This window comes from Pagrus pagrus (assembly GCF_965226575.1).
Source record: "Pagrus pagrus genome assembly, chromosome: 10".
NCBI lineage: Eukaryota > Metazoa > Chordata > Actinopteri > Spariformes > Sparidae > Pagrus > Pagrus pagrus.
This window is the reverse complement of record NC_140194.1, coordinates 17,447,835-17,475,726: the sequence shown is the minus strand read 5'-3', so window position 1 is coordinate 17,475,726 and position 27,892 is coordinate 17,447,835. Positions and strand designations below refer to the sequence as shown.

Below are 27,892 nucleotides of genomic sequence, written 5' to 3'. Positions count from 1 at the left end.
TTTAGACGTCAGATGATTCATTTACTTGTCTGTAACGAGTTTTTCAAATGTTTTTTTTTCTTTTTATTAAAAAATTATTAATCTGCCACACCTTTGAGATTCATCCTGTTATGTCCTTTGGATTTTAAATCCCAAATGTAACACAAAAATCCCTATAGTCCTTACCATCCTGGATTTTCATGTTAACATGAATGTCTTCTCTGTTTTAGAATGGAATAATCCAGTCAGAAGACCAGGTTTGTGTCCACATCTTGCCCACTCAGTCCCCACTGTGCCGGCATGAAAATCTGCAAGAATATGAGTAATTCTTTTTGTCCCCTTTCACAAGGCACTAAACCCTATTTACTGCAGTGGGGATACTCAGTGGCCACCAACAGCAGACTGTGGTTCCACTTGGAAACTCCAGTGTGAGTAACTGAATGAATTTGAAGCATGTAAAAACTATAATGCTGAGCAAATCCTGCCCTGTAGAGAGAAAGACTTGAGATTGTCTTCAACTTAACCCTCTAAATTAAATATTTTTCATCTCTGTAGACAACATTTCAGTTATTTATACCCACATAGATTCTGCCTAGTGCTCATTAATGATTATTTTCATTTGTAATTCATCTTTTTATTATTAACCCTTAAAGGTCATATTGTAACATCTTGTTTCCTTAAAGACAGTATTATTATTGTAAATCAGTAATTTAATATGTTTCTTATTGCAAAAAATCATTGTTTTGTCTACGTCTGTGTCAGAAATCTGACGTTTGGTTCCAGCTTCTACAAGGTTTGTCAACCAATAATGCTGTTGGCATCACGTGGTATCTGTGTTTCGTCAGTGATCAGCAGTCTTGGTTGCTGCAACAATGGCTGAGTTTTACTCTGCTCTCTAGTGTTAGCAGCTTTAATTTTAGCTAGTGATGGCAGTATTTACATTTGCTAGCGTTGCAACATTTGCTTGTGCCCAAACTGGCAACCTCTTGAGGGGGCAGATGATTCGAAAAACAGCGGTGTTGTCATGCAAATGCGATGAAAGAGGGGAGATGGAATTACACATTTAGTGGATGAATGTTATCAATGACACCTTTTAGGTCATTTTGTCAATAAAATGTCAGAAAATAGAAAAAAAAAAAAGCCTGTTATTATCGTTTCCTAGAGCCCAATGTGTCTCCTACTAACCCTACTGACTGGATCGCCAGTCAGTCTGCATTTTCCAGGGAGATTTCGTCCCTGGTGGCAAACAAAATAGCATTGTGAAACCAAGGTTTATAGGGCACCAATCTAAACACTGATGTTGTCATTATTCTGTAGCCATTACATTGTGCAGTCAACATTAACTTCATAACAATAATTTCAAGAAATTAACTTCAGTTTAAACAAAAACTATTCAGGCTGGGTGATCTTAGCTCGAACTTGTAGGTCTTGTAACTGTGGACATCAAAACCTATGACCTTTTTGCACCCCCTCCCTAAGAAGCCACATCACAAACTCGTTCCTCAAGGCCTCTGGCAGACAGCACTTGATGAACTCCTCCTCAAGGTTTTTGAACAGCACAACCCCGTCTCGACTGTCCTCTGCTACCATCGGCCAACTCAACCACCCAACGCTACGAACTCTGAAAGCTGAGGTGATGGGTACTTTGGTGGAAGAGACTGCACCATCCTATGCATCTGTTTGCTGTCTCTTTCTCGTCTTCTCTCTCATACAGCTTTCTGTCTCTCTGTATCTCTATTTCAGTCTCTCGGGCTTGACCACATAATGACAGACCTGCTGTATATGAAAGGACCCTGCCCATGCGTCCTCTCCCTGTCACCTCCCTCTTCACTGGCCTTTATAAGCCTCTCGCACAGGGGGGGCACTACTTTCCAAAGTAGAGGGATCGTGCACAGGCAATTGAAGGCTAGCTAGTTCTCCTGTCTAAATTTTAACCATGGACAACCATTCATACAACTTCCCCTCAGACTGCACCCCACTTACCAACTGTAAGTCTGCCCGTAAGCCGGCTGGATCCACTGTGGTGAACATGGGCAACGCTGGCAAGAATCCTCCCCGGGACTATCTCGTCTGGTCGCTGTGCAACACCTTGTACGTTAACTTCTGCTGCCTGGGATTCATGGCTCTCATCTACTCCATCAAGGTGAGATCATGTGCTCTCTTTCTTTTTGAGTTTTTCATGAAGCATTTAACACCCAAGAAATTAACTGAGGTGTCAAAAGTAAGAAGATTTGTTTGTTCGAAGACGGTTTTATGTTACAGCTAAGATAACCAGGCAATGACTGGAGCATTCCGTTCAGTCCAACAACACAAGGGCCAAGCCATTGTTCACTGCCATCTAAAAATGGTTTTGTTTGGCATTGGTATATGAACTTCTTTTAAAAGTCTTTCTAAATCGGTTTGTTCTAAATCAGAAATGCTTTAAGAGATTGTTATTTTTGAACACACCAAAGGTAGAAACACTGGAGTGTACTTGGTGAGAAAAGAGGATAGTTGTGATAGATTTTAAAAGTGGCAGTCTGGTGCAACGTAATCTGCAGCAATAGTACCTCTCTGATGATTCAAAGCCTTACATAATGCAGAAATAGACAAAAGGTGGGCCGAGCTGGCAAAGAAAGCTTTAAAACAATGGGCATGTTGTGACATATGCCACACTGGGAATTGAGGAATATAATATAACTTTTATAAAAGGACAAGAATGACTTAGTCATTACTTCTCTGCCAAGGTAAATGAGAATTTGGCATTGTGTGCCAGACTTGCACAACAGGTAGAGTGATGCAAGGGTGAGGAAAATCTTAACTTTGTCCTAAAACGGATAAAATCTATATAATCACACAGTGTATGGACTTATTATTGCCCTCGGTCAGATGGCACATGCATAAGAAAGTCGGTGTGCCCTTTACCACAGGAATGGAGCTGTGGAGAAACAGGAATGTAAACCAAAACAAAAGCTTTTCTCGTTAAAAGACGACTCAAAGATCTCTGAAAATTAGATGTGCAAAGCGAGACCGGAACCAACTGTGTGTCCACCTGAACAAAAAGATTTCTGAAAAACTGACCACAAAAGGGTGTGCACACCCTTTATTTAAGTCTTTTTTTAAAATCTTTCATATGTCTGCATAGGGCGCAGCTCTGAATCACAGGCCCAGAACTGGCTCAGCACTCAAATTAGAGACAGTGACTGGCTGCTCGTCTGAGGAGTTAAAAATGGCGTAATTGGCATCCTCCTAATGGGCAAGTACTCATGGGAAATTAGAGAGTGCTGGGGAAAGACTCAGGCTGGTCTGTTCCAAAAAGCAGTTCAAGGATTTCATATCACTCCGCCCTTGCAGAAACTTGAATCTGCGCTCTGTGTGGAAAAACTGGGAATAATTAGACAAGCAGCCATGATTTGGTTGTAAACAAAAACACGCCTGAACATTATGATATGCCTTTGTTGCCCTTCTCCTCTCACTATTTACAGTATACATCGGTGTAGACATTAGTCAAGCATTTCGATTCTTTATGTACATGAATCGACTAAAGACAAAACTTTTATGTCTTGAAACAGTCTTGAAACCATGTGCTAAAATGAGAGTGTGTTTGTATGTGCCTGTGTAGGCCAGGGACCAGAAGACTCAGGGCAACCTGCAGCTGGCCCAGGAGTGTTCAGACAAGGCCAAGTGGTACAACATCCTGGCAGCCGGCTGGAACCTCCTCATCCCACTTCTGGCCGTCGTCCTGCTCGTCCTCCTGCTCATCCACCTCGGCACGTCCCAGGGCTCCTTCGACTTCTTCGGAGAGGATGGCTTCCAAAACTTCATGAAACTGTTCAGCTGGTAGATGGATGAGAAGGGAGAGAAATAAAGTAAAATATCAGTCTCAAAGTCAACCCAGCAGATAAGGACTGACATAATGGCTCCAAAGAATTTTAGCCGGTCGAAGACGAGGGATAAAGATCTAAGTCTTCTTTTGTATGGAAATCAGGTCCTTAAATCATCTCTAAACTAAAATAATCCTATTTGACAAGAAAGAAAAGTAAACCTTGGTTTGTGTGTCAAATGAGTGTCCTCTTTGGGATGCACTGGTGTCAGATATTAAGCCATTAAAAGTCTAAAACAAGGAATTCAAACAATATACACACAAAGACAAGTAAATAAAGCGTGTTACTTTTGGACCAGTGACCTGTGACTAATGATCGAAGTTTATGTTGTTCAGTAAAAGCAAATATGAGTACATGCTATCAGTGCATCTATAATTCTAATGTCAGTATTAGCGGGACTTCCTGCCAGTCTCCCAGACACGGTCAGTACAGATGTGAAGTTGATCAAAGACTGAACAGCTAAAGTAGAAAAGAAGGGAACAAGAGGAGCTGAATCCAGGTTGAGCGATTGAGCAAGCAGCTACTCTGGGTCATTCGTTATTTATTGTATTTATGTGGGATGGAAATTATAATGAAATATAACTGAAATATCTCTAGTCAGGATAGAAAGAGGAGCAAGAGCAGAGAGAACAGAGGACTGTGGAGCCAAAGTCTGTATATCGCAATGATGAGAAGCCACTTGACAAAGGACAATCAACGTTCACCTCCCATTGATAGTCACTTATTTTTCTTCTTGCAGCAGGTTTTTTTTTTACATTACGACATGCATCTATTTTTTTGCCTTATTAAGTATTTTGCTGTGTTTTTTATTTTACATCATATTATTGCTGTCATTTTGTGAGTGAGCTGAATAAACTAGATACCTAACTCTTTATTAAACTGAAGAACAAATCAGCCTTTATTTTCTCCTAATGGTTTTAATTTGGGCTGCACGATATGTGATGATTTTGACAGGTATTGCAAATTGGGATATGATTATTGTTATCACAGTTTTCCTTTAAACTATTAAAATCCTGATGATGTGACATTTGTCGGGCTGTGTATTGAACAAACATGTTGTCTTGCAACTGGAGAACAAGATTTTTAGGCCAGGACATATCTGCAGAGCTACATTATGATGCTGCTTTGTCACACATTCAACCTTAATCAAAAAATATTGTAGCTCATATTGCAATTCTGATAATATTTGGATTGCTCATGCAGCCCAACTTTTACTTTATTCATCAAAAATCTACCAACAATCTTATGTCTTTGTCAGATCTCCCCTTAGCGAATGAATACAGGCATGAGAACATGTTGCAGATGCACAGATGTTTCATTCTAAGCCGGGTTCTGAGGGAGCGGGCATGGCATGTTTTTGTTTTTTTTCATCCCAGCTGTGAGCCTGCTGCTGTACCACCTATTACAGAACATGCCATTTTAAGAAGCTGAGTGCCCTCAGTTGTAAGGCAGGGCCGCCCAGGCAGACCACTACAGAGGAGAAAGCAGCAATGTGGAGGCCTGCAGGGGCACGAGATGGCTCATTTCCACTCAATCTGCTCACAGTCTGGGGAATCATTACAGATTAAATGGCGCATGCTTTGGGGAAGACATGTCGTTTTATATTAGCCCTTTGCTGGCTGGTTAATACCGCAGAAAGTCTTGGTAGCCAATGTATGGATATTTATTGGAGTTCTGCTAAACTTTTGCAGCACTGTTGGGCCCTCCCTTTAGGAACATCATCACAGATGTGCAAAATTCACTCCCATAGAAATCTGTGTAAAATAATGCACCAGACAAGTGACAAGTGTTTCATTTGATGAGACGCTGCATTTGAAAGACTGAATTTGACTGAAAGTGGAATAAGTATCCACAGATATAACATTTAATGATAAATATAGCTTTAAAACAGGGCTTCTGAAATGTCAGTAATGTTGTTGAATTGCTTCGCTTTCAGGGACTTATGCTGCGTTCCAGTCACTGTTGGAGGTCATAATATCCTGGTTGAAATTTCCAACTTCTGACCTCCAATCTTTTAAGGTGCACCATGCAAAAAGTTAACAAAAAACTTGGCTGACCGCAACAAAGTTGGGTTGTCTGGAATGCAGTAGTTAGTTGCCATGTACAGACCATGAACAATTTTAGGATTTTAGCTGAACTAGCTTTGTCTGACACAGCTGGTATAACACACACAGTATGCAGGGATAAAGACAGGTGGGGAACAGACATGCAAATCAAGACAGATCAAGTCAAGTTTGTACTTGCATGTGGCATTTGAAATACACCCACTGAGATTTCCTTGAGCAATACAGACACTAAATCTAAACGTCAAAAAAAAAAAGAAAGAAAACCCTCACAGGCGCCATTTGTCCTCCTGCTGCCTGGTCCTGGTCTTTGAAGACTTGGGTGCTCTGGACCTCCCACCCTCTGGACTCCCATCATATTAGCAGCCTCTCCTTAGCTCGCAACTTTATTTAGACGCACCCAAATCACAGCCTCTAGCTTCCAACTTTCTATTTTGCTCCTGAGGTCAGAGAGAAATGCTTACAGATGTCTAAGGCGTGGAGAATTACAGGCTAGCAGCCGGCCTTGCCAAGGGAGGGCAGACGCTAGCTTCTCGCTGTGCTTTCTGGGAGCTGTTTGGTATGGCTGAGGCCTGGGGAGGCAGGAGGAAGGCATGCAGGAAGACCACATACACTTGTACTGTTGTGCGAGTCAGGCTCAACAAATACTCTTTACCCTCTAACCTCAACTGTCATGTCTAACATTTACCCTAACCTGAACTTTCTGGTCAAATGCAGCATGTTCTTCTTCTAATACTTACCTAATGTTGTGTCCTGATGAATTCAACATCTTGTATTGGTGTGTCTTCAGTTTTCTACGTCTCTCTAACTCACACAACATATACTTGGTTCTGATTAGTATAATAGGACTCACTGCTCATCAGAAGTGCTTTTTGGGAAACTAAACCAGCAAAAAGCAAGTCCTTGACACCATTTTGAATAGTTCGAAAAACTACAAACAACCCTATGATGACCAGCTTCTTGCCTCAACCTTGAGGGTAGCTGCTCCTGTGTAAATGACATACAGCATAATAGGTGGTTGGTCTTGTTTTTATACCTATTATACAACCTTTACAGTGTACAGCCCAAAAAAAATCCAAGAAGTCCCTAGAGCAGACCTACTCAACTGGTGGCCTGTGGGCCAAACGTGGCCCTTTAACAAACCCATTCTGGCCCCTTGATTATTTCTTAAGTAGGGTAATTGGCCCATTTATTATTTATGTGAATTGCCAAACACAGAAAAAAGGTTTGTTCATGAGAAAGTTTAAAGTTTAAGCGGGGAGAAAAATGGACAACGTACTTCTAAGACTAAAAAGGTGCTTTTCCAGGTTTTTGCTGCACTTTTGTTTTGTTTGTCAATTCCAATCGTGTAAACTAATTGCAGATCAAAAAGAATAATAAAACAGTGCATTGTTTTCATACATTTTAATTTCGGGCTTTACAGGTCAGATATAGGAAATGTCAATCCTATCGATCTAATCAAGCACTTCTAATAAAGTGGTTGAATAGGCCAGCCCCAGTGGTACAGACAAAATGATCGCACTCCACCATAATGTCTTGGACAGATCATAGTGCAGAATTTCTTTGAGCATTATGCACTCAGCAGTTTGCCTGTTAGTTGAAAAATCTGTATCTTGTGTGCACAGCTAACATTGCACACAAGATGGCGCAGTGGTGCAGGAGGAGAGCTCATTCAAAGTTAAAAGGCTTCATCTTTGGTAGATTATCAGTGTGCTCATTGTTACAGTTTTTACAGCTCCATAGAGGACCCAAATGCACAACACCAGGAAGGCAGGCAAGTTGTAGAAACTAATGTAAAACTGAATTCAGGCTACAAAACAGAAGAAAGCAAGCTGAAGCTAATCCAAAAGGAGCAATACAAAAACTAGTGCAAACTGCTAAGGAATGGCAAACACAGGCAGAAATACAGGTAAATACATAAGCAGCAAACAGAGACAGTGGGACCACTGAAAGAGTGGAAAACACATAGACTAAATACACATGAGGCTAATTAACTAATGAAACACATGGTGCCATAGAAAGGAGACAGGAAGTAAAACAGAACACGACACATGAGGAGAGGGTAACGCTCATTACAAAACAGGAAATAACTAAACTGAAATCTAAAAGCACAACACTGAGTACATTTCATGGCCATGTACTAGAAAATGTCGACCTACATGTGGCACTGGAGCAAACGTCACGAGGTCACCAAAATTATTCGGATTTATACTCAAGGAAGGCCGAGAACATCCACCGCAAACTTCATGGCAATCTGGTTAGAGTAGCTATGCTATTTAAGCCATGCATGCAACTGGAAACATACAGACATAAAAAGGCAACTTACATGTACATACAAGCATTTGACATTGTACTATGCACACACAGGTTCAAACATGCTAGTGTACACAGAGGGACACACCAGACTTATGCACAGACACTCTAATCCGTCCTAAAACATTGATTTGTCGCAAATTTTGAGCCTCTAAGCCTCAGTTTGAACAGCGTCTGTTTAGACATGCTGATATTTACAAAAGTGGATTATTCATGAAACCCAATGTATTTATGTAAGTTATGTCAGGTAGGTGCTGCCTTCAGTATTCATTAGAACACGTTCACTGCCACATAAATGAAGGCTAATCATCTTCTGGTTCAACAGGCCAGATACACACAGCTCGAGGAGCAGAAACTGTAAACTACAAGCTGCATTTTCATGTCTAAACTAGTCATATGATGACTCTGTGATTATCACCTTCTAACATAAGTTGCCTCTGGGCTCCTCTGTCATTACTGACATGATCCCAGCTCTTCATGTTTAATTAGAAACAGGTTGTTGTACCAAAGAACACTTTTTTGGTACAACACAACAAGATGTCCTCAATAAACACACAGGAGGTGACTGCAGCTCTAAAATCATCCGTACTGTCGGTGAAGCATTTGTAACCGGGCACTGAATTTGAATTTTTTTACATCATCTGTGAGAAGGTGAAAAAGTATTGTATTAATACTCATAGTGCCTTATGTAACAGGAGAGCAGAAGAGCCTGGGGAGTTTTATTTAGGCCGATGAAGGGTAAGTGATATTGTAGCTTAACTGGTTTCCACGCCCTCTGTTCTCAGACGATTTTCCCCGTTCCAAGGACAAGTTAAGTCCAAGTTATACTATCAAAAACAAACCTACATATTAACAATCTCCAGAAACTCTGCCACCGCCATCTTTTTTTTCCCTCTATGGAAAGTTGTTTTTTTTTTCAGAGCTTTTTTTGTTGGGTTAAATGAGACTAAAGTACAGACTGTTCCATAACTAGTTAAAGTGTGTTGTAACTGCTGAGAAAATGAGGCGCAAGTATCTCATTATCCCCACCCCCCTCCTCTCATACATTGCAGGACGACAAAAATATGAAAGCCGAGCATGAAGCCATCTCATTCACCATAATTTATAGCAGCTTTGGCACAGGATTCCCAGAATCTGGGAATAATTATGTTGCTACCTTGTGGCCAGAATGTCTGTATAGTAAAGGTCTATCTGTCATCTATCTGTAGCACTCACATCTTGTTCAGTTGCCACACTTCCAAGTCCAGGGAGGGCCTGACCCCTTGTGGCCTGCTGGACTCTCCAAGTACTCCTGACTTCATCAAACCAGCCTTTTTAAATGGAAAACAACCATCACATGCTAAATGGGATAATAATAATAATAATAATAATAATAATAATAATAATAATAATAATGTGTCATGAGAGTCACTCTGACTTAACACATTTAGAATTTGATGCTAACACTTTTGTACATTTACTCAAATTAAGTCTTTATTGCAGGACCCTATTTTTAGTAGAGGATGTCTACTGTGAAGTATTGCTAGCTGAGCTCCAGTAGGAACGTGTCTGTCCTCTTAAAAACAAAAAAAACACTGTAAAGGTTGAAAATAAACGCAGCTTATTCCTACCCATATTTACATTTGTTGTTCGGCTGCGACCTGTTGCGGCCGTAGTAATTATTACATATGGAAAGGAGGAACTGAGGAAAAAGGAGTATAAAGAGTAAAAAGTGTGTATAGGGAGGGGGTCGTGGATGCGTCAAGCAAGGTTAACGAGCACAGGATCGAGTTTGATTCAGGGGACAGCTGTTTGTGTCCATTAAGAAACCAGAATTCAATGGTGAGTTCTTCTGACTTATTGAAGTTACATGACGTACGTGCTAACATAACTTAAGTTACGTAGGTTTGTCTGTAACGGAAGTTATAGAAGTAACCTAATGATTTTAGCCTTAACCACGATGCAGAGGCAACTAAACCTAACGGAGTAGTTCTCTTGCCTAAATCTCAACAGACTGCAACCTCACAAGAAGGGTCTGACACATGTGTTGCTTTTGGGCTGCACAACAGTCTGGGAACAATGACATATGTCGATTTGGGAGATGTTGACACTTGACCCATTCAGTCGTTTATGTATGAGCATGTGTTGGTAGAAACATGGCGCTGCAACATGTCTGCCTCTGTGGAAGGTGACCTGCTCTCTCTGTAGATATAGAAGGCTCATTATGATCGTATATCCTAAATCCTATACCTTTGAGTCATAAGTCTGAGTACTTCTTACATAATTGGTCTGCAAACCACCCTTTGTATATTTTTAGCCACTTTAACATGAAGTGTAAAGTAGCCAGGTAGCCAAATTAAGAAAATAAGTATGGAAATAATGTAAAGCAAGCGAAATGATCACTTTAATCAACCTTAATGTCATACATCTCTCTGTTGGTGTTCAGTTTCAAGCTTGATTCAACCGTCTATCTTGTGTTTTCTCTGCTCCTCCTGCTGCCATTTCGCAAGACAAAACCCACTCAGTTTGCTTGTTGGGACAAATGAAAAAAAAAAAACTGGCAACTCCCACATTTGTCGCTAGCAAAGGAACATTTCCAGAACATTTAATCAAAGACAGATCTGAACCAGAAGAGGGAGCAGTAATTCATTTCTTTCCCGCTCTTATGTCCCTGAATCTCTTATGTAAGTGACTACACCTTAGCCTAAAGCCATAAGTCCCCTTTCGAGACGACCACCACCGATTTCGGCTTTATAACTACAAGGACCTTCATCCACGGGGGCAAAAGTTACAACCATGTATTTTTCTTACATAGTCTTACAGCCAACATCTCTTGAAATGGAAAATCCCTCAGGAATGTGGTTCACATGCCAGACAGTCCTATTGTCCTGTTATTGTGCAGGATGATGAGTTGTTTTTGTTTTTTGTGATGTTTGAGAGGAAGCTGGCTGCAAAATGTTGGTAAATCTTTAATGTTTTTAATGATTTCTATAAAGTATTGAGCAAGGTCTAATCAATGCAGTTGCACCGCATCCCAAATGAATATAATTAATAACAGGTCATCTTTAATAAGCTCAGTAACCTACAGATGAACTGAAGTAGAACTCCTCAGGGGCCATTACCCGTCAGTACAAGCTGTGCTCTCCAGAGGTAGCATGCCTATCATGTTAAACACTGAAGCAGCAAAATGCAAAGTTTGCACAACGCCTGGAGCCCCACGACCTTGCCACGCCACGAACAGGCCTGCTGAGTGTCGACGAGCCAGCAGAGAAGGCTCACTCCCCCCTGCGCAAGCCTCTCCTCCAACCCGCCCACAGAGAGACAACAGGCAGGACACCTTGACAACACTGGGCGTTTCCAAACTCTCCTGGGCTTGAAGAGCAAGTTGGCCGAGTCTCCGTAGTTCACTGACATCGGCAGCTCTCCAGCATCACAGGCCAGGAGCGACAGTAATTGACCCGAAGGAGCACGAAGCAGAGCAGTCACCATGAGCAGGTAGGGACCCGGTGTGCGCTGCAATTAAAGGGGGGGGGGAGGACAAAAGAGTTAATTAGGGTGTGAAGGAGCTGCATGGCAGGACAGGACAACACGCTCCTTGACGTGTGGCGGTGGAAAATCAGGACAGTTATTATCTTGAGATCTAAACACGCCTTTCAAAAGACTAGGCTCATTTTTTTTTTTTATTTGTCAAGCTTTTGGATTCAACTCTACAATGTTGTGATTGCTTTCCTCTTGTTTACACTCATAGATCATCAAATTGTGTGTGTGTTGTCTGCCCAAAATGGAAAGTGGAGGAAGTTAGCAGCAGCTCCCTTGCAAAGTTTTACCTGAATGGGAATAATGTGCATGGTTGGGACTTCTGCCTTGAAGCATCTGATCATTAACATAAGCTGATAGACCCTGCTCTGGATAAAGTGGTAAAGTCTTCATGTTGACATACAGTCGTGGTCAAAAGTTTACATATTCCAATGATTTCTACAGCTCTCATTTTTCTGTGAGGGAAAGATGAGAAGTTTGCTTCAAATCTGAATTTATTATGGTTCTTCTGACAATGTGACCAAATCTGCTGGCTCAGAAATATACATACAACAACTTGAATGACCAATAGAAAGTTGTGTGAATCCATTTTCTCTGTAGCGTGTCCTCTTAACTTCTTCTGAGTGATAATGATTGATAACATCTGGTGACTTTTCTGGACTCATTTTAATAGGGCTTGTTTGATACACCCATTAGACTCAGCCACAAACACTGCAATGGGAAAGTCTAGGGAGCTCAGCATTGATCTGAAAGAGCGCATTATTGATTTGAACAAGGCAGGAAAGTCACTTGGAGCCATTTCAAAGCAGTTAAAGCTCCCAAGATCTACTGTGCAAACAATTGTTTGTAAGTTTAAAGTGCATGGCACAGTTGTGTCGCTGCCACGATCAGGAAGAAAACGCAAACTGTCATCTGCCGCTGAGAGAAAATTGGTCAGGATTGTCAAGAGTCAACCAAAAACCACCAAAAAGCAAGTCTGCAATGAATTAGAAGCTGCTGGAAGACGGGTGTCAGTGTCCACAGTCAAGCGTGTCTTGCATCGCCATGTGCTTAGAGGCTGCCGTGCAAGAAATAAGCTCTTGCTTCAGGCGCGGCACCTTGAAGCTCCACTGAAGTTTGCTGCTGATCACATGGACGGAGAAAAAAACATCTGGAAGAAAACTCTGAGGTCAGATGAAACAAAAATGTAGTTTTTTGGCCACGATAACCATCAATGTGTTTGGAGGTGAGAAGGTGTGGGGCTTTTTTGTTGCCAGTGGATCTGGTGCTCTAAAGAAAGAAAATGGAATAATGAAGAAGGAGGATTATCTCCAGATTCTTCAAGGAAAACCTAAAATCATCAGCCAGAAGATTGAATTCATTCAGTCATTCATAAAAAAAAAAAAGGAAAAAAAAGTTGGGTCCAAAATGGTTGTTTTGTTTACGTCTGTAAGAAGTCTGACGGTTGGTTCCAGCTTCTAACTACAACGCTGTTGATATCATGTGGTATCCTTGTTTTGTCAGCATCAAGAGGCTTGGTAGTTGCCAGTTTGAGTTCTGCAACAATCGGACAACCACTTGAGGGGGCTGATAATTTGAACAGTGGCGTTGTGTTTGCAATATCACCTTTTAAATCTGATGTGTGGAAATACGATGGATACCAAACTAAAGAATGATGCCCACTGTTTATACATCCTTTGTTAATGCAGGGGGACCTGTGATGCAATGAAAATGATTGTTTCTTAACAAAATGGAAGGTCAAGTGATTCCAATATATTATATTGCCGTTTTAAGACTTTTAAGCCTATTTTTATGATTATGAGGATAATATTGTGCATCAAAATCTTGGACTGATCAGACTATTTCCTTTTGTATTTTTCATGTGATCATCCTTTAGGAGAGTGCCTTTTTCCCCTTCTTGGACACACATGTCCCACATCCCCCATACTTGTAACATGAGCCAGTAAAGAAAGGGCCTCCCGTTCGACCCTGACCCTGAATACACAGTCCAAAGAGAATTCAACCAAAGCCAGTTTCTCCTGGGCTGCATTCTTTGTTTGAAGAAGGAGATATTTCGAGGAGAAATGGCAACTTTTTAGTTGTGTTTGTAATGACATGTATTAAAGCATTCACTGTATTCAGTGCCTAAACAAACCTACTAAGCCTACCTGTGCATTAGTGTGACCTCGGGACACAATGACAGCTACTGGCCATCTGGAAAGTGTCACACTTCCATCGTGAAGCCCAGGTCAAATTTTTCCCTTTCTCATTTCTCTGTGACCTACAGGAACTTTTACGTGCCACGTGGTTTTTACGTCCTTCTTGCATAAGACATTGCATAAGTCTCCACTGGTACCCGCTGCAGTCCCACAGATCCTAAATGGACTCCATTCAGGGAATTCATTAGGGTTTCCATGTGTGTTCTGAGACCCCCAACCCATGTCCAGCCTCCCTGCAGATGTTATATCACCTACCTCTAACGTATGCCAGAGACGACCCTGTTGGATGTTTTTCCACATAAGGAGGAGGGGGTCGCTGGAATGGCAGCTAGGGTAAACAACAAAGGCTATGTTTGGTGTCGGTGCGTAACTGGAGAGAAATATTTGACCATGAAAAAGTCCAGTTTATTAAAGGTTTGCACAGGGACAAGTCTATCTAGTTTTTTAATCACGCACAATTAGTGTGAGGGTTCCTCAATACACTACTTGGCTTGTCTGGATATGTACAGTACAAGGGTAGCGAACCATCATCTCTAAGGACCAATTAACATTTTATATTCTGTTTGTTTGATAGATATAAAAAACAATATGACTATTTCTTTGCCAGGACCAGTTGCCGGGCAACCAGCGGAGACTCCAAGAGATTACTGGTCCCTACCAATAAATAGTAACAGTAAAACCACAAGCTTTTTGTTTTGTTTTTTGTAGAGAATAAACATTCAAGATGTAATGTGTTGGCTGGTGAGCTTTAGAGGTGCTGGAAAGTGGCTTTACCAACTCTGGACAGAGCAAAGTTAGCTGCTTCTCCCCATTTACAGTCTTTATACTAAGATACGCTGTCTGGCTGCAAGCTTCAGCTTCATATTCAGTGTATACACATGAGAGTGGTATTGATCTTCTCTTCTCTCATCTTCACATCTAACTCTTGGCAAAAAATTTAGTAAGTATAGTTTCATGCTTGAAGACATCAAAATGCTTGAAGGTCCTTTATGGCCTCACTGAGACATATTTGTTGGATTGAAAGCAGCTGTAAGTTTTTTGGGCACAGTGATTGGAGGAGCTGGTGGGAGTACACGGTGTACTCTTTAGGACTCTTTGTGCCACAATTTAGTTTACGCTGGTTTCCTTATAAGTAACAGATGTAAAGCAGATTACACAAGTTGTTCTCACAGCAAGTTGTAGTGAGGATGGAGCTTATTGTTTATTGTTAAAGGGCTGATGTTTCAAAGGAAATCAGTCGGTCTGCGTTAAGTCCAGGTTGTATAAGAACTGCATACCTCACAGTCAGACACTCTTGATAAAAGCTAGAAGCCATATACTATAGATTCTATAGCTTAGCCAATTGCTTCAGTTCATGTTTATCATTACAACCAGGGTTAATCAGTAAACAAACACCCAGATCCCAACCCTCCGATGTGCAGAAGTTTTTGATGATTTGCATTGGTTATTGTTTTTTTTTAGCACAGCTGTTAGGGAACACAATGTTATTTTGGAGAGAGACTGAAAACGATCCAATCACCAGGCAGATCGGCCCACAGCAAGTATCTGGACCCAATTATGGTGCATTCCAAAACTTACAAGTTTTCTACCCACCAAGTGCAATAAAGTATAATGGAGGAAACAAGGAAGAGAGTAGAGAAAGAGTCAACGAAGAAGGCAGAGATATGTAATGTGTTCAGCGTTAAAGACTAGCAGAACTTGGAGACCTCATCACTATGCCTGTGTTCTGTTCCGTCAGTGATAATTAAAGCATTTTATGATTAATCTGGCTTATATTAGTTATCAAAAGTTGTTTCATCAGTCAGTCGAACATTTAATAAATGACGTCTGGAAAAAGGAATTTTGAGGAACACAGTTAACTGGTTATGGCTGAAGATTTTTGGCCGATGTATGACATAATCGTCATATTACTTCTTTTGCTCTTAGCTGGTTGTATTATTTTGTCATTGTGATGTGTGCACAAAAGATCAGTTTTTAAATATCTGCAAATCCTTGTTAGCATCTCTTAATTTTCAGCAGAGCTTTCTTCATACAACGATCTTTACTCTGTCACAGTAGTGATGTGACTATTTGCATCTGTTGCTGATAGAGGGATTTGCTGTGCATTGAGCCAAGCACATAATTCTTCTCTGACCAATTTTTGGGGAATTGGAAAGGAGCAATTTGAGGGTTTTTTCAGACTGTTTAGCATGCTGTGTAATTATCGCATTTTTCTGAGAGTTTTCATGCAGACGACTTTAATTGTGACAGAGACTGTGACAGGACTGTGTTGAGCGTGGCTAGAGTCTAACAGTTTCACTGGAACATGATGTCCTTCCAGATTTTATGTTGCCGCAGCTCATCTTGATTTGTTTTACGTCAACAGAGAGGTTTCAGTTCTTCCATCGGAAGTTTTCTGCTAAGCTCTGCTTGCGGTTACAACTTAATGCAATACCTGCAGAGCTTTACTGTCATGACCTATGTCATGTACTGTATGTGATTAAAGGTTTCACAATCACGGTTGCAAAGATGGACTTTGAATTAGCATAGGGCTGTCCTACCTGTCTAAAATGTGCGTCAAAAAAGGGTTAAGTCCTGCAGGACTTTGGCGTGGAACGTAATTTGGCAACATTGCGATAGGTTTGGATTACCTTTGCTTTGTAGGCCAAAAGTCACGTCCGTTCTGTTCTGTCAATGATTGTGTGGACATAATTGATTTTGTCAATGAAGTCAAATTTGGTTTGCAAATCGATTTGATTAGGTCAGATGAAAAGAACAGATGTCATAACAGACATGAGGTATAATATATCGGCATACTTCATAACAAACTAAAATACACATTTTCTTCCCTTTTGATTGTGTTACTACAATGGCATATTTGAGGATATGCTAATCAGATTATAAACTTTTCCCCTCTGCAGATGTCTGATTACCAAGGCGGAGGTGCAAGGCTTCATCGAGAGGTGTATGACAGCCGTGGGCACCAAGGAGCATCACGCCCGCAGCCTGGCCGAGGTGCTGGTGGAGGGGGACCACAGGGGCCACTACAGCCATGGACTCAACAGGATGGGTCAGTTGAAGTCTGGAAGTTGATTATTTAAGCTGCATGCTTGTGAGTGTTTTTGTGTCAGTATTAAAGTATGACTTGTGCTTCTATACCTTTTTTCACAGACATGTATGTAAAGGACGTCAAGATGGGGATCTGTGCAAAGGACGGTGAGCCAGTGGTGGAGAAGGAGACTGCAGCCACAGCACTGGTGGATGGGAAGAACCTCCTGGGTCCCGTGGTGGGAAACTTCTGCATGAATCTGGCCGTTAAGAAGGCCAAAGAAGTCGGCATCGGCTGGGTGGTGGCACACGGTTAGTCCTGCTTTCTTCAAACCCCCAAAAAGAAAAGTTGTGGTGCAGCTAAACAAGCACTTCAAGACATCTGTTAAAAAAATCTGATGATTAATGTGATGGATAAACAACTCTTTTCTTGTGAACCGATGTGTCATGCTAACATGCTCAGGTTGCAGGTCTGTATTTGATTTGACTGAATGTTCACCATTTGTAAAGGGATTATCTTCTCTATTAAAAGATTAGAAGAGTGCTCATGTAACAGGCAGTTAAGTGTGGGAGAAGAGACGCCAAAATCACTGCAATGCATTTGATTTGAATTAATAGAATATACTTACTGCTGCCTTTGCTATTCAAGTGTTTAATGAATGGCACTTTTCTCTCTTAGGTTCCAACCATTACGGTATTGCCGGATACTATGCATTGCAAGCTCTGAAGGAAAACATGATTGTGAGTGAAAGGTTAAATATTTGTAGCTATTTAAGCTTTTTAAATAAATTTTTTTATCATTAAAAGATTTTAAACTAAATGTCATTTCTTTAGTGGAGGTCGATGTGCTGTTTTCCTTGATGGTTTTCATTGTATGTCTAATAATAATCTAACTACCACAGGGCATGTCTTTTACCAACACGTCCCCATTGGTGGTTCCAACACGTGGTAAAGAGGTAAATCTATGATTTATCCTACAGAATAAACTGTAAAATAACTTCTGTGTCTCGTTCTAATACTGTGTACCTGCTGTTTGTAGTGTACTTTAGGCACCAACCCCATCAGTGTGGCAGCTCCCGCTAAAGACGGAGACAGCTTTGTTCTGGACATGGCCACATCAGCAGTAGCACTTGGAAAGGTGAGAACAAGTTTGTGCTGATAAGCCATCAGGGATGCCTGACATACAGATCATAACTTCCTCAAAGCCACGAGACTTTGCATTAATGGGATTTCACCCGGGCTCTTTATTTTAACGCCATACGTTTGGTGATGCCATCATTAAGACTATGTTGCAGTCTTGCTCTCCTGTACTTGAGACACTTCAACCCTTTCACATTGGATAAAAAATCCACTAACGTCTGGTTTTCAATTGGATATCGTACCTTCAGCATTCATTCCAGGTTCAAATGACTCGGCAGTATTCACGTGTATTCAGAGCGACGTGAGTACGTGACTTCAGTTCCAGCTCCCTTTTCCAGTGAGATGCCATGACGTGCAGCATGTTGTATTTCCATCCGTCATCATTCAAGCAGCGCTCGAACATCTGTCACTCTGCATTGAGTTTGAAGGAGAGACATTGTCACTGGCCTCCATGCTGCTTTCTAGTGTTCATGTTTTCTGGTGCGTCCGTGACACATTAGCAAACAAAGAGTTTGTCGCCTATATTTTATGTTTTCTGTTAAGATTTTCAGTTATAACAAGCCATGGTTCAGTTCATCTTATAGACTTGTTAGTATGAATTTGAAGAGACGACAAAGAGAGCTTAGAGAGTATTAAGAAAAGCTAGAAAATAAGCTTAAATCTAAGCACAGAAGATGGCTGTGGCAAAGCTTTCAATTAGAAACTTAATACAAAACAAATCAAGTCACCCCAGGTGTAGTGTATCAAAGCCTGCTACTCTACAGTTTTCAATCAGGTAGCATGAGGTAGGAAACCTTATGCACAGGCAAAAGGTAGGAAGGGTAGCGGTGTGGTTTTATCTGCTACCCTAGGGACAGTGAAGGTGTCACAGAGAGGTGATTCTACGGACGAAATCCGTAATTAACCTCACCTGTGTAGATAGATAGATAGATAGATAGATAGATAAACTTTATTTCTGTGTCACTCCACAACACACATTAAAAATACAGAGGCAATATAAAAATACAGTATTCGTTACAAATTATGTATGTAGATTGTGCAAATGCAAGAGAACAAGCTGAAGAACGGCATCTTTCCTAGAACATTTATGTTGAATAGTCATGTCAGGATGCTGTCCTACTCTCTTTTTTTTTTATCATCTGAAACAGGACTGTTGCAGATTCAGTGTGCCTCCACTAAAAAAAGCACAAACCTCAGGATTGAAAGATTAAGGATAGCTAACTCACTAAGGGTTGCAATAATTAATTGAAAACCATAGTATAATGTGGACTTACTTACTGTCTTATTCAAAGTCTCGATGATTAATGTGCACAGGTGGAGCTCCATGAGCGGCGTGGAGACCCCATCCCCGAGGGCTGGGGCTGTGACGCACAGGGCAAGCTGACCACCGACCCCAAGAGAGTTCTGAGTGGAGGAGGACTGGTGCCCATTGGTGGCAGTGAAGCCACAGGTCAGATACAAGTCTGTGCTTCCCTCTTGGTTTACTAAGTTGTGCACTCAGTTTTGAGCCTCTTATACACAATTTTACCACATAACTTGGTTCTCTTGGAATATATAGTGGGAAAGATGTGATTTAGGGAGGAAGTACACTAACTTTTTCACGTAGTAACAATTTTTCAGGTTAAAAATGGAGGACAGAAAGTGACAGCAGACCAGATCAGGGAGAGATGATGCATCACAAGCGAGGGCTCAGTCTTAATTCTCTGGGTTATTGCTTTTATTGAGTGTATATGTCAAAAATGATTAGCAAATTATCATGTTTTGCTTTATCTACATGTTGTCATTCTTTTATATTCTTCATTATCATCTGATACAAAGCATTTGTTCTTTTCATCCTGTCCACTTGACACTAGACACTGACGTTTGTTTGTGTTGTGATGTCTGTGTTGTTGCCCTCAGGAGGGTACAAAGGCTACGGTCTGGGAATGATGGTAGAAGTGTTCTGTGGTATCTTGGCTGGTGCCCAATACAGCAATCATGTCCGCACGTGGAAAGTAACAGACAAAGTTGCCAACCTGGTACGTTCCCGTTTTTGTTTGTTTTTCTTGGCATGCGTTGTGTTGTGTTTTAAAGAGGACGTGCTAATCCCTGTTTTCCCTAAGTGAGCTGTTGTCACTTTGTCCTCTTGTCTTGTTGTCTGGTAAATGTAACAGACTGAGTAATAGGTTGAAAATTACCTACCTGTAACGGAAATAGAGAAAAAAGAGAAGTCTTTTTTAAGTCAAAAGTTACCGGCACGTTTTCTTAAAATGTGTGGTACATCGATCCATTTTAATGTGGACAGAACTTTTGCTGCTTTGCAGTTGCATTGCTTTATGCATCTTCAAGGACGTTCACTAAAAAAATTAAATTGCAGCTTCAAGTTAAAATAATAAATAAATAAAAGCCACTGGTTATAATGTAGATATGTTATGTTCCTCTAGTCTGGAGAATCAGAGCTTGTGAATTATTGACCAGTTAAGCAGCAGGAAAGTTTAGTAAAAGTTTCCATACTGATTAGAGCTGCAACAAATGATTATGTTCTTTACTTCTTTTGTCCAATCCATAGTCAAAAACTTAAGACTTCCCCTTTACTGTCATAAATGACAAAACAAGCAACGCATCCTGACACGTTTGACGTTGCAGCTCTATTGTGTAAATCTTACTTGGTATATCAGTTACATTACACAAGATGGGTTGCATTACAATAATGTGATGATTAGCTCGACAGTCACAAAGTAGGTGAAATGTCAACCACAGCAAAGAAACACAACAGGTTTGACGTGTTGAAACAGCCGCTGTTATCTAAAAGACAAGCAGGATCAATGAATATATAACATGTTATGGCGTGTCATGGCTCCCCTGTACTGTTTGTATTGGGTCAGTTCTTTACGCTGTCGTCATCGCCCGTTTTGTGTTTGCAGGGTCAGTGTTTTGTGGCGATCAACCCAGAGAACTTTGCTTCCGAGTTCAACGACAGGATGTCAGACCTGCTGTCCATCCAGAGAGGAATGGAACCTGTGAGTAGAGACCACAGCTACGATGATATGCTGATTAATTAATGGGAAAATGTCTAGATGATGTTCAATGATTGCAACCCCTCAGGCGTATAATTTTGAGGGAAAATTAAATAAAGTGATTTGTCTTTGCTGCTGCTTGTCATATAGGCTGACCCCGATGCTCCTGTTTTGGCTGCTGGAGATCCAGAGAGGACGAACATGAAGAAGTGTGACGAGATGGGCGGGATCCCCTACCACCTCAACGTCGTCAACTACATGGTAAGAGCTATTGCTGCAACTAAATAATATTTTAATTATCAATTAATCTGCTTATTTTCACGACTATTCGATAAATCATGTCTATGAAAAGTCAAAAAATGGTGAAAAAATGCTCAACACAATTTCCCAGAACTCTTTTTGATTATTTTGTCAAACCAACAGTCCAAAACCAAAAGACTCTTCATTTACTGTAATAAAGACACAAAGAAGACCAAAATTATTTATATATATATATATATATATATATATATATATATATATATATATATATATATATATATATATATATATAGTTTAATCAACTAATCAGTGCAGCTCTAATCAGAGCTTCATAAAAGAAGAGCTTAGTAGTCAAGGCCTGAAACATTTAGAAATGTTTATTGATTCTAGCTCAATATATTGTAGTATATTGACTGAAAAGTGATGATTTTCTCACAATAGTCCGAATTAAGGTTGATGGTTTTATTGATGTTTTCAACACACTACTATTGATCATTGGAGTAGTTGTGATAGCAGATATGATAATTTTGTTTCTTCCCTTGTTGAGCTTCTAGTTTGTCCAAGAAATTGAATAAGCGCATCACCAACAATGTCAGAGATTGATATCACTCTTGTGTCTGTATCCAAAATATGAATAAATAACTGGAAAAAGGGAGAAACAGCCAGCCTGGCTCTGCCAAAGGTTAACAAAATCCTCCTAATAGCACCTATAAAGCTCACTGACTTACATGTTGTATCTTATTTGAATACTTGGTATCCACAAAGTACAAATGAAAAAAGAGGTTCTGATTGTATGAGGGCTGATGAACTGTTTCTTAGGCACATGCAGTCATTTCCTCAACTTTTTAAAAAAGATCTCAGAGGTAACTACACCTCAACATGACCACAAGTTGTCATTTTTACATTTTAGGTTTTTACAGGTTAAACAAATAGGAGATGCCTTTGACTTCATGAGCATTATCAACTCCCTGTCTCTGCATTTTTTCTAAAATATCCAACTTTTGTTTAATGAGACTGAGCTAACTTGCATCCTTGTTTTATTTCTGCAGAATGAATGTGCTAAGGGCGTTGGTGTCAGCCAGCTGCTGCCATGTGACAAACTCATCTCTAACTAGTCGGTTCAGTCGAGATCCTCAACTGGCACTTATTCTCGCCTCGAGATTCACGTTGAGAAACTTGGGAATGCAGCTGTTTACACATTATACATGTTGACAATCATATTTTATTCATTTTAAACACACTTATGTGGTTTTTTAATCATTTTAAACCATGAGATTTGCCACATACAAAAGAATATATCAAATATTTTTATTTTTCAAGGAAAACAATTATATTTTTTATGTCTCAATATACTGAATCCAAATAAAATTCAAGCATGTCTTCTAGATACTGTATCTGTGACAGCTAAATACGCACATTCATTGTCTGAAGAGGTTGACAGTTGTTGCATTATGGCCGATAGCTGGATGTGAATGAGTTAACAAAGTGTGAGCGGTGCTGTTGAAAGATGAGCTAAAGCTAATGTAGTTTGTTGTCATTGACTTGATAGTTAGGTCAGTCTTTTAGTGGCACGTTGTACTTTGTCCAGATATACTGCAGTACAATTTTGTGATTGTGCAGTAATCGCAGCTCAGTGACGCACAAAAAAACATTTTTTTTTAATGCAGCAAAGTGCTTTAAAATAAATCTGTGAAAATGTTTTGCTTCTTTTTATAAAGTCGATTTTTACTGTGAGGTCCTGATAAAAACACCAATGTTTTGTGCCTTATTCAATAAAAGCAATACAACCCAGAACGTGTTTGTCATTATTTTTTATACTTAATTTTATCCCATGTGGTCTGATATTTTTGGATATAAGTTATTCATTCGTGTGCGGCTGTTTTCTTGGTTATGCTTTATTTTCCACCCTGAGGTATTTCAACCAGCAGATGGTGCTATAAGCAACACTTTTAATTTAACTCCACCTGTGACAGTTCATGGTCTAAAATGCAGTTCAAGACATACTTCCTAGTCAAAATACTGATAAATAAATGGAAACCACAGACAATAAACAAGAGCAGCAATATGTAAAGAAATAAAGTAGTGACACGTAGTGACACGTACCCCAGAAGTAGCTCAAGTAGCTAGCTCAATTCAATCTTTAAACAGCTTATATATTATGTCATCATTGGCAAATATTACAAATAATTGTATGACACAATCTAATTACATAACATCCTTGCTGACATGTTTAAAATGTACTGTTTGGTGAATGTTCACTTGGAGGTTACTTTTTTTCTGTGACTCAATACTTTAAATTCAAGTTTGTTGTAGCTCACAATCTCATACAAAAGGTATTGTTATAAAGTGTTGTTGTGAGATTGAATCTATTAAAAATAGCGTGCACTTAGTGTTAAATTGAATCTCCCTGACCTGAGGAAATCCATACATTACAGCTTGCATGTAAACTTTCTCACCACTAGATGGAGACATAGTCTGTGTAAACTCCTAAAGGCACGGTTGCCTTTAGGAGTTTAAGGACACACTTCATGTATTCTGTCATCTTGGTATTATTTGTTAACTACTTTTATCTGTACGGTTCACATATTATTGTTTTAGTATTTGCCTCTCGATTTCATAAAAGATACAATTTGCTACATTTGCCATAAAATTGGTGACGTTTTGGATGTAAAGCTGTTATGTGAGCAGAAGTACAACATTGAGATTATTCATTATTCTGTAATGACCCATGCTAACATAGTTATACATTTAAAAAAAAAGTTAACACTGATAATAGGTTGCCTGGTAAGGGGCAAATACGGTACAAGGCAGTCATTATTGTTTCAACAAATGTAACTAGATTAGTTGAATTTTTGATATTCTTAGTGTTGAATGATTTTTAGAAATCTTACAATGCTCTGAATAATTATATATTATTAATTAGTCTCTCATTATCAAAGCTTAGACAAACTAATAATGAAGCTCATCACCTTGATCTTCTGTCCCAATCATAAACTACACATTGTTCAGACAGAGCCATGTAAATCCTCTTTATCGTTACAGCACCTAAATTTTGAAACTTGATCTGTACCATCCTATTATAATAAGAATTCCTATCATAGTTTTTTTTTTTATTATAATGCTTAATCTTAGCTTTTATATAATGTCTTTATAAGTGTTTGTGTGTGAAGGAAATGAACAGTTGTGTGTACATGAATATCAGAATCTGAACTGGCTTTATTGGCAAGGTATGTGTACACATACAAGGAATTTGACTACATTGCTCTTAGTGTATTTATATGGAAATATACATACAGCGAGGAACAAGGACAACAGGACTGAGGAAATAAGTCAGAGGTAAAGATTAAAGAATGATGAATGCAACAGGACATTACAGTACTGCAGCATGTGCAGAGAAAGTAGGTGTATAGGGCATATCAAAAAGTAGTGCAATGAAATAAATACGTATAAAAATTAAATATGTGTATGTAGGGTGGATAGATTATGTACATTTTATGCATACATGCATACATGTATACTGTGTATACATGTATGCATACATGCATACATGTATACTGTGTATACAGCACCTCACCAACAGCATGCAGGGTTTCAATTGACAATTATGTACAGCGAGCACGAAATATATTTGACAGTGACAGTGCATGATGATATGTTTAAGACTGTGTGTCATAGGCCTACATACTGTGTTGACATTTCCATAAAACGTCTCATATCACGCACACACGACATGTTTATGACCTGACTTTCTTATGGCAAAGTGGAGGGAACAGTGGTGGAGTTATTGATATTTTTTAGGTAAAGTCGGGACATCTCCAGCTGTGTTTAGTGACCCAAACAGGTTTATTAGGCCAAACCATGATATTTTCCTAACCCTAACCAAGTGTTTTTAGTACCTAAACCTAACCAGACCATAAGCGCAGCATTGTCACAGAATACAATACAAATTTAACCTTAAGAAATGTGACATTTCAACATATCATTGGTTTGCAGAAACATACTGTACACTGCCAACATTTATTTTGATGAATTAGTTGTTTTATATTTTTGTAAAAGCAACACATTTGTACAGAAAATGACTGAAGGAAAGGCCTCTCCCAGTGCCACAATGGAGCAGGGGGACTGGGCAGTGACAGATGCCCAGATCAGGACCTTAATCTCCCATGCCAAAAGTCCTGGCACTGGGCCCCGAACCCTGGATGTCCCGTTAACACTCGGTCGGCCGCAGACAAAGGAAGAGAAATCAACAAATCAATGGGCTTTCAGCCCCACCGGGGGAGGGGAAGGGAGGTGGGGTGGGGTAGTGAGTGCTGGGCTGGGCCAGGTCTGCTAGTGGGTATGAAGGGGATGCATGGAGATTAGGTCTGGGCTGAGGGGGAAGGAGGCTGTGTGCAGGGTGGAGGGCTCCGCCGAGTCCGAGGATTAAGGGGCCGATTCAAACACTCGTTATAGGGGGCAGACTCGGAGGTGTGTGTGCATGGATGGATAGATGGATTATGGGGGTCTAATCTGTCCTGGCCTTGGCCTGGTGCCCTTGTGCGGATTAGACGGGGCCCCCGAGAGCCCAAAGAGCAGGGCCGCTGGCTAGGATTAGGCAGCTTCAAACAGGTGTTTTCTTTTGTGGTGCTGAGGGGGGATCTGTCCATCACTCACTAAACGAGAAATCATGAAGTGAGCGACTATTACTGATGGTTAGAGTGAAGCCAAAAGGGCATGACTTGTGTGTGTTGGTCAGTGTTTGTTTTTGGTCTTCTAGACACCACTGGCTTCTTTGTGATAACTGTGTTGGTGTATTTTTCTTGAAGCGGGAAGGTTATATCTGCGGGAAACTGGTCACAAAGAAAGATTGTAACTAAATTGGTACTAAACCACGAGACAAACACTTCTTTCAGAGGGTGACGTCCTGATGCAGCAGTTCAGTCACTGTGGCTGTGAACCTGCAGGGATGTGGAGGAGATTAGTGTAGCTGCTGCTGGAAAGCTCTGGAGAACACTTTCACACTGTAGGAGGATCAGATCAGAGGAGCTTACAGTGAGAGCTCGTCCGTACCTCTTTAGCTAAAAATCAGAAATAAACACACAACACAGATAATCATACAGTATATAGTAATATACTTCACTGCTGGAAGTACAACTGTGAGGATATAAAGAATAGATAGTGTAGATAGATATTGTATTTATTTATTGTATGTACAGTTCATTTGGAGCAACTGTTTAAATCTGCCTTTCTGAAGATATTTTATTTTGTACCATCACATTCACCAACCTAAAACAATGGAGACCAATGAAATTACATTTGAGGTGCTCAAAGCATTAAAAGAAACTAGAACTGCGCTCAGTAGAGCGTATACCTCCGCCAAGGCCCAACAGTCCCCTTTTCACTCACTCATAGATTCCAGCTGCCTGATTAAGACACTTTTTTTTTTCATCAAATGCGTGCATCATTACGAAAATGTCAAAAACACCCTATGTCACAATGTTACACACTTAAATTAATAGGGTCTTTTCTGGAAGTTAGTGGAAAGTCCTGCTGACAAACCAACAACAACAAACATGGGTGAAAACATAACCTTTTTGGCAGAGGTATATCACCATTCCCAAAACTGGCCATTGCAGCGTAACAGCGTCATATGTAACAGACTTTCATCAAAACTTCATCGCTGCAGTTTGGCTAGGTTTAGGAAAACATTGTGGTTTGGGTTCAAATCACTACTGACTGAAATTAGTTCCTACTAGGGGTGTTGTGATATACCGAGAATGACGATAACCATATTACAATATGAAACATTGATATTGTGTTAATAATACAGCTATGATAGTAATCTAATCAAGATGTTAGGCCTTGTATATCTCTTGTTTATTAGGTGCAATTTTTTTCTTTTTATACAGTTGTGTACAGTTACAGACTCTCTCCAACTCCTGTGTAATTGATTTTGCTTCAAATGAGACAAAACACACAGTAAACAAAGTTAAAGATGATTTGACAGATGGCATTATGTGTTCTCAAATCTTCTATAGAAATATATCATGACAGCCCTGGTCTCTACGTTACCTTAGTAATGCAACATCACTATGTTAATAAGTCCACTGACCTTTTGTTTCACACTAGACACACACAGCGGCCTCCTGAATGAAAGTCCTGTGCTTGTTTAACCTACTTCTCCTCACTTCCTCCTTTCTAGAGGTCGCCACCTAATAACAAATGTAAAAGTGGGTCCTGATAACCTGCTTTCATGTTCTACCATTATGGTCGTTTTCCTGCTGAGAACTGCTCTTTCATGATATAACACCATATTGTGTTGCACACCTTATAAAGAAAAGGTATTTCTGGAAATCAATATACACCTTAGTCAAAATTTGACTACACATCCCAGCCATCAAACACACTGTAACATTAATAGATGGAGCACACAAATGATATTACAAAATATTGAGTATTTCTGATACAAACAAAACAACATACAGTACAAAGTTGCACTAGCGGTGGTAATGGTCTCTTATGTTCAGTTACTGGTTGGGGAAGGCGTGTATCATGTA

The 27,892-nt window shown here is 40.0% G+C and overlaps 2 protein-coding genes across 2 annotated transcripts; both read left to right on the top strand.

The window, feature by feature from the left end:
- The first annotated feature begins 1,866 nt into the window (after positions 1-1,866).
- LOC311263862 (interferon-induced transmembrane protein 5-like) lies at positions 1,867-4,789 on the top strand. Its single transcript, XM_084364209.1, has 2 exons — positions 1,867-2,122; positions 3,581-4,789. The coding sequence occupies exons 1-2, from the start codon at positions 1,916-1,918 to the stop codon at positions 3,800-3,802; spliced, it is 429 nt and encodes a 142-aa protein (XP_084220335.1). The 5' UTR covers positions 1,867-1,915; the 3' UTR covers positions 3,803-4,789.
- Positions 4,790-11,535: 6,746 nt separating this feature from the next.
- Positions 11,536-23,150, top strand: LOC311263856 (putative oxidoreductase YjmC). Its single transcript, XM_084364195.1, has 11 exons — positions 11,536-11,692; positions 16,833-16,981; positions 17,083-17,271; positions 17,639-17,700; positions 17,862-17,915; positions 17,999-18,097; positions 19,414-19,549; positions 19,999-20,117; positions 21,003-21,098; positions 21,246-21,356; positions 22,406-23,150. Exons 1-11 carry the CDS (start codon positions 11,685-11,687, stop codon positions 22,469-22,471), a joined length of 1,089 nt encoding a protein of 362 aa, XP_084220321.1. The 5' UTR covers positions 11,536-11,684; the 3' UTR covers positions 22,472-23,150.
- The last annotated feature ends 4,742 nt before the right edge of the window (positions 23,151-27,892 follow it).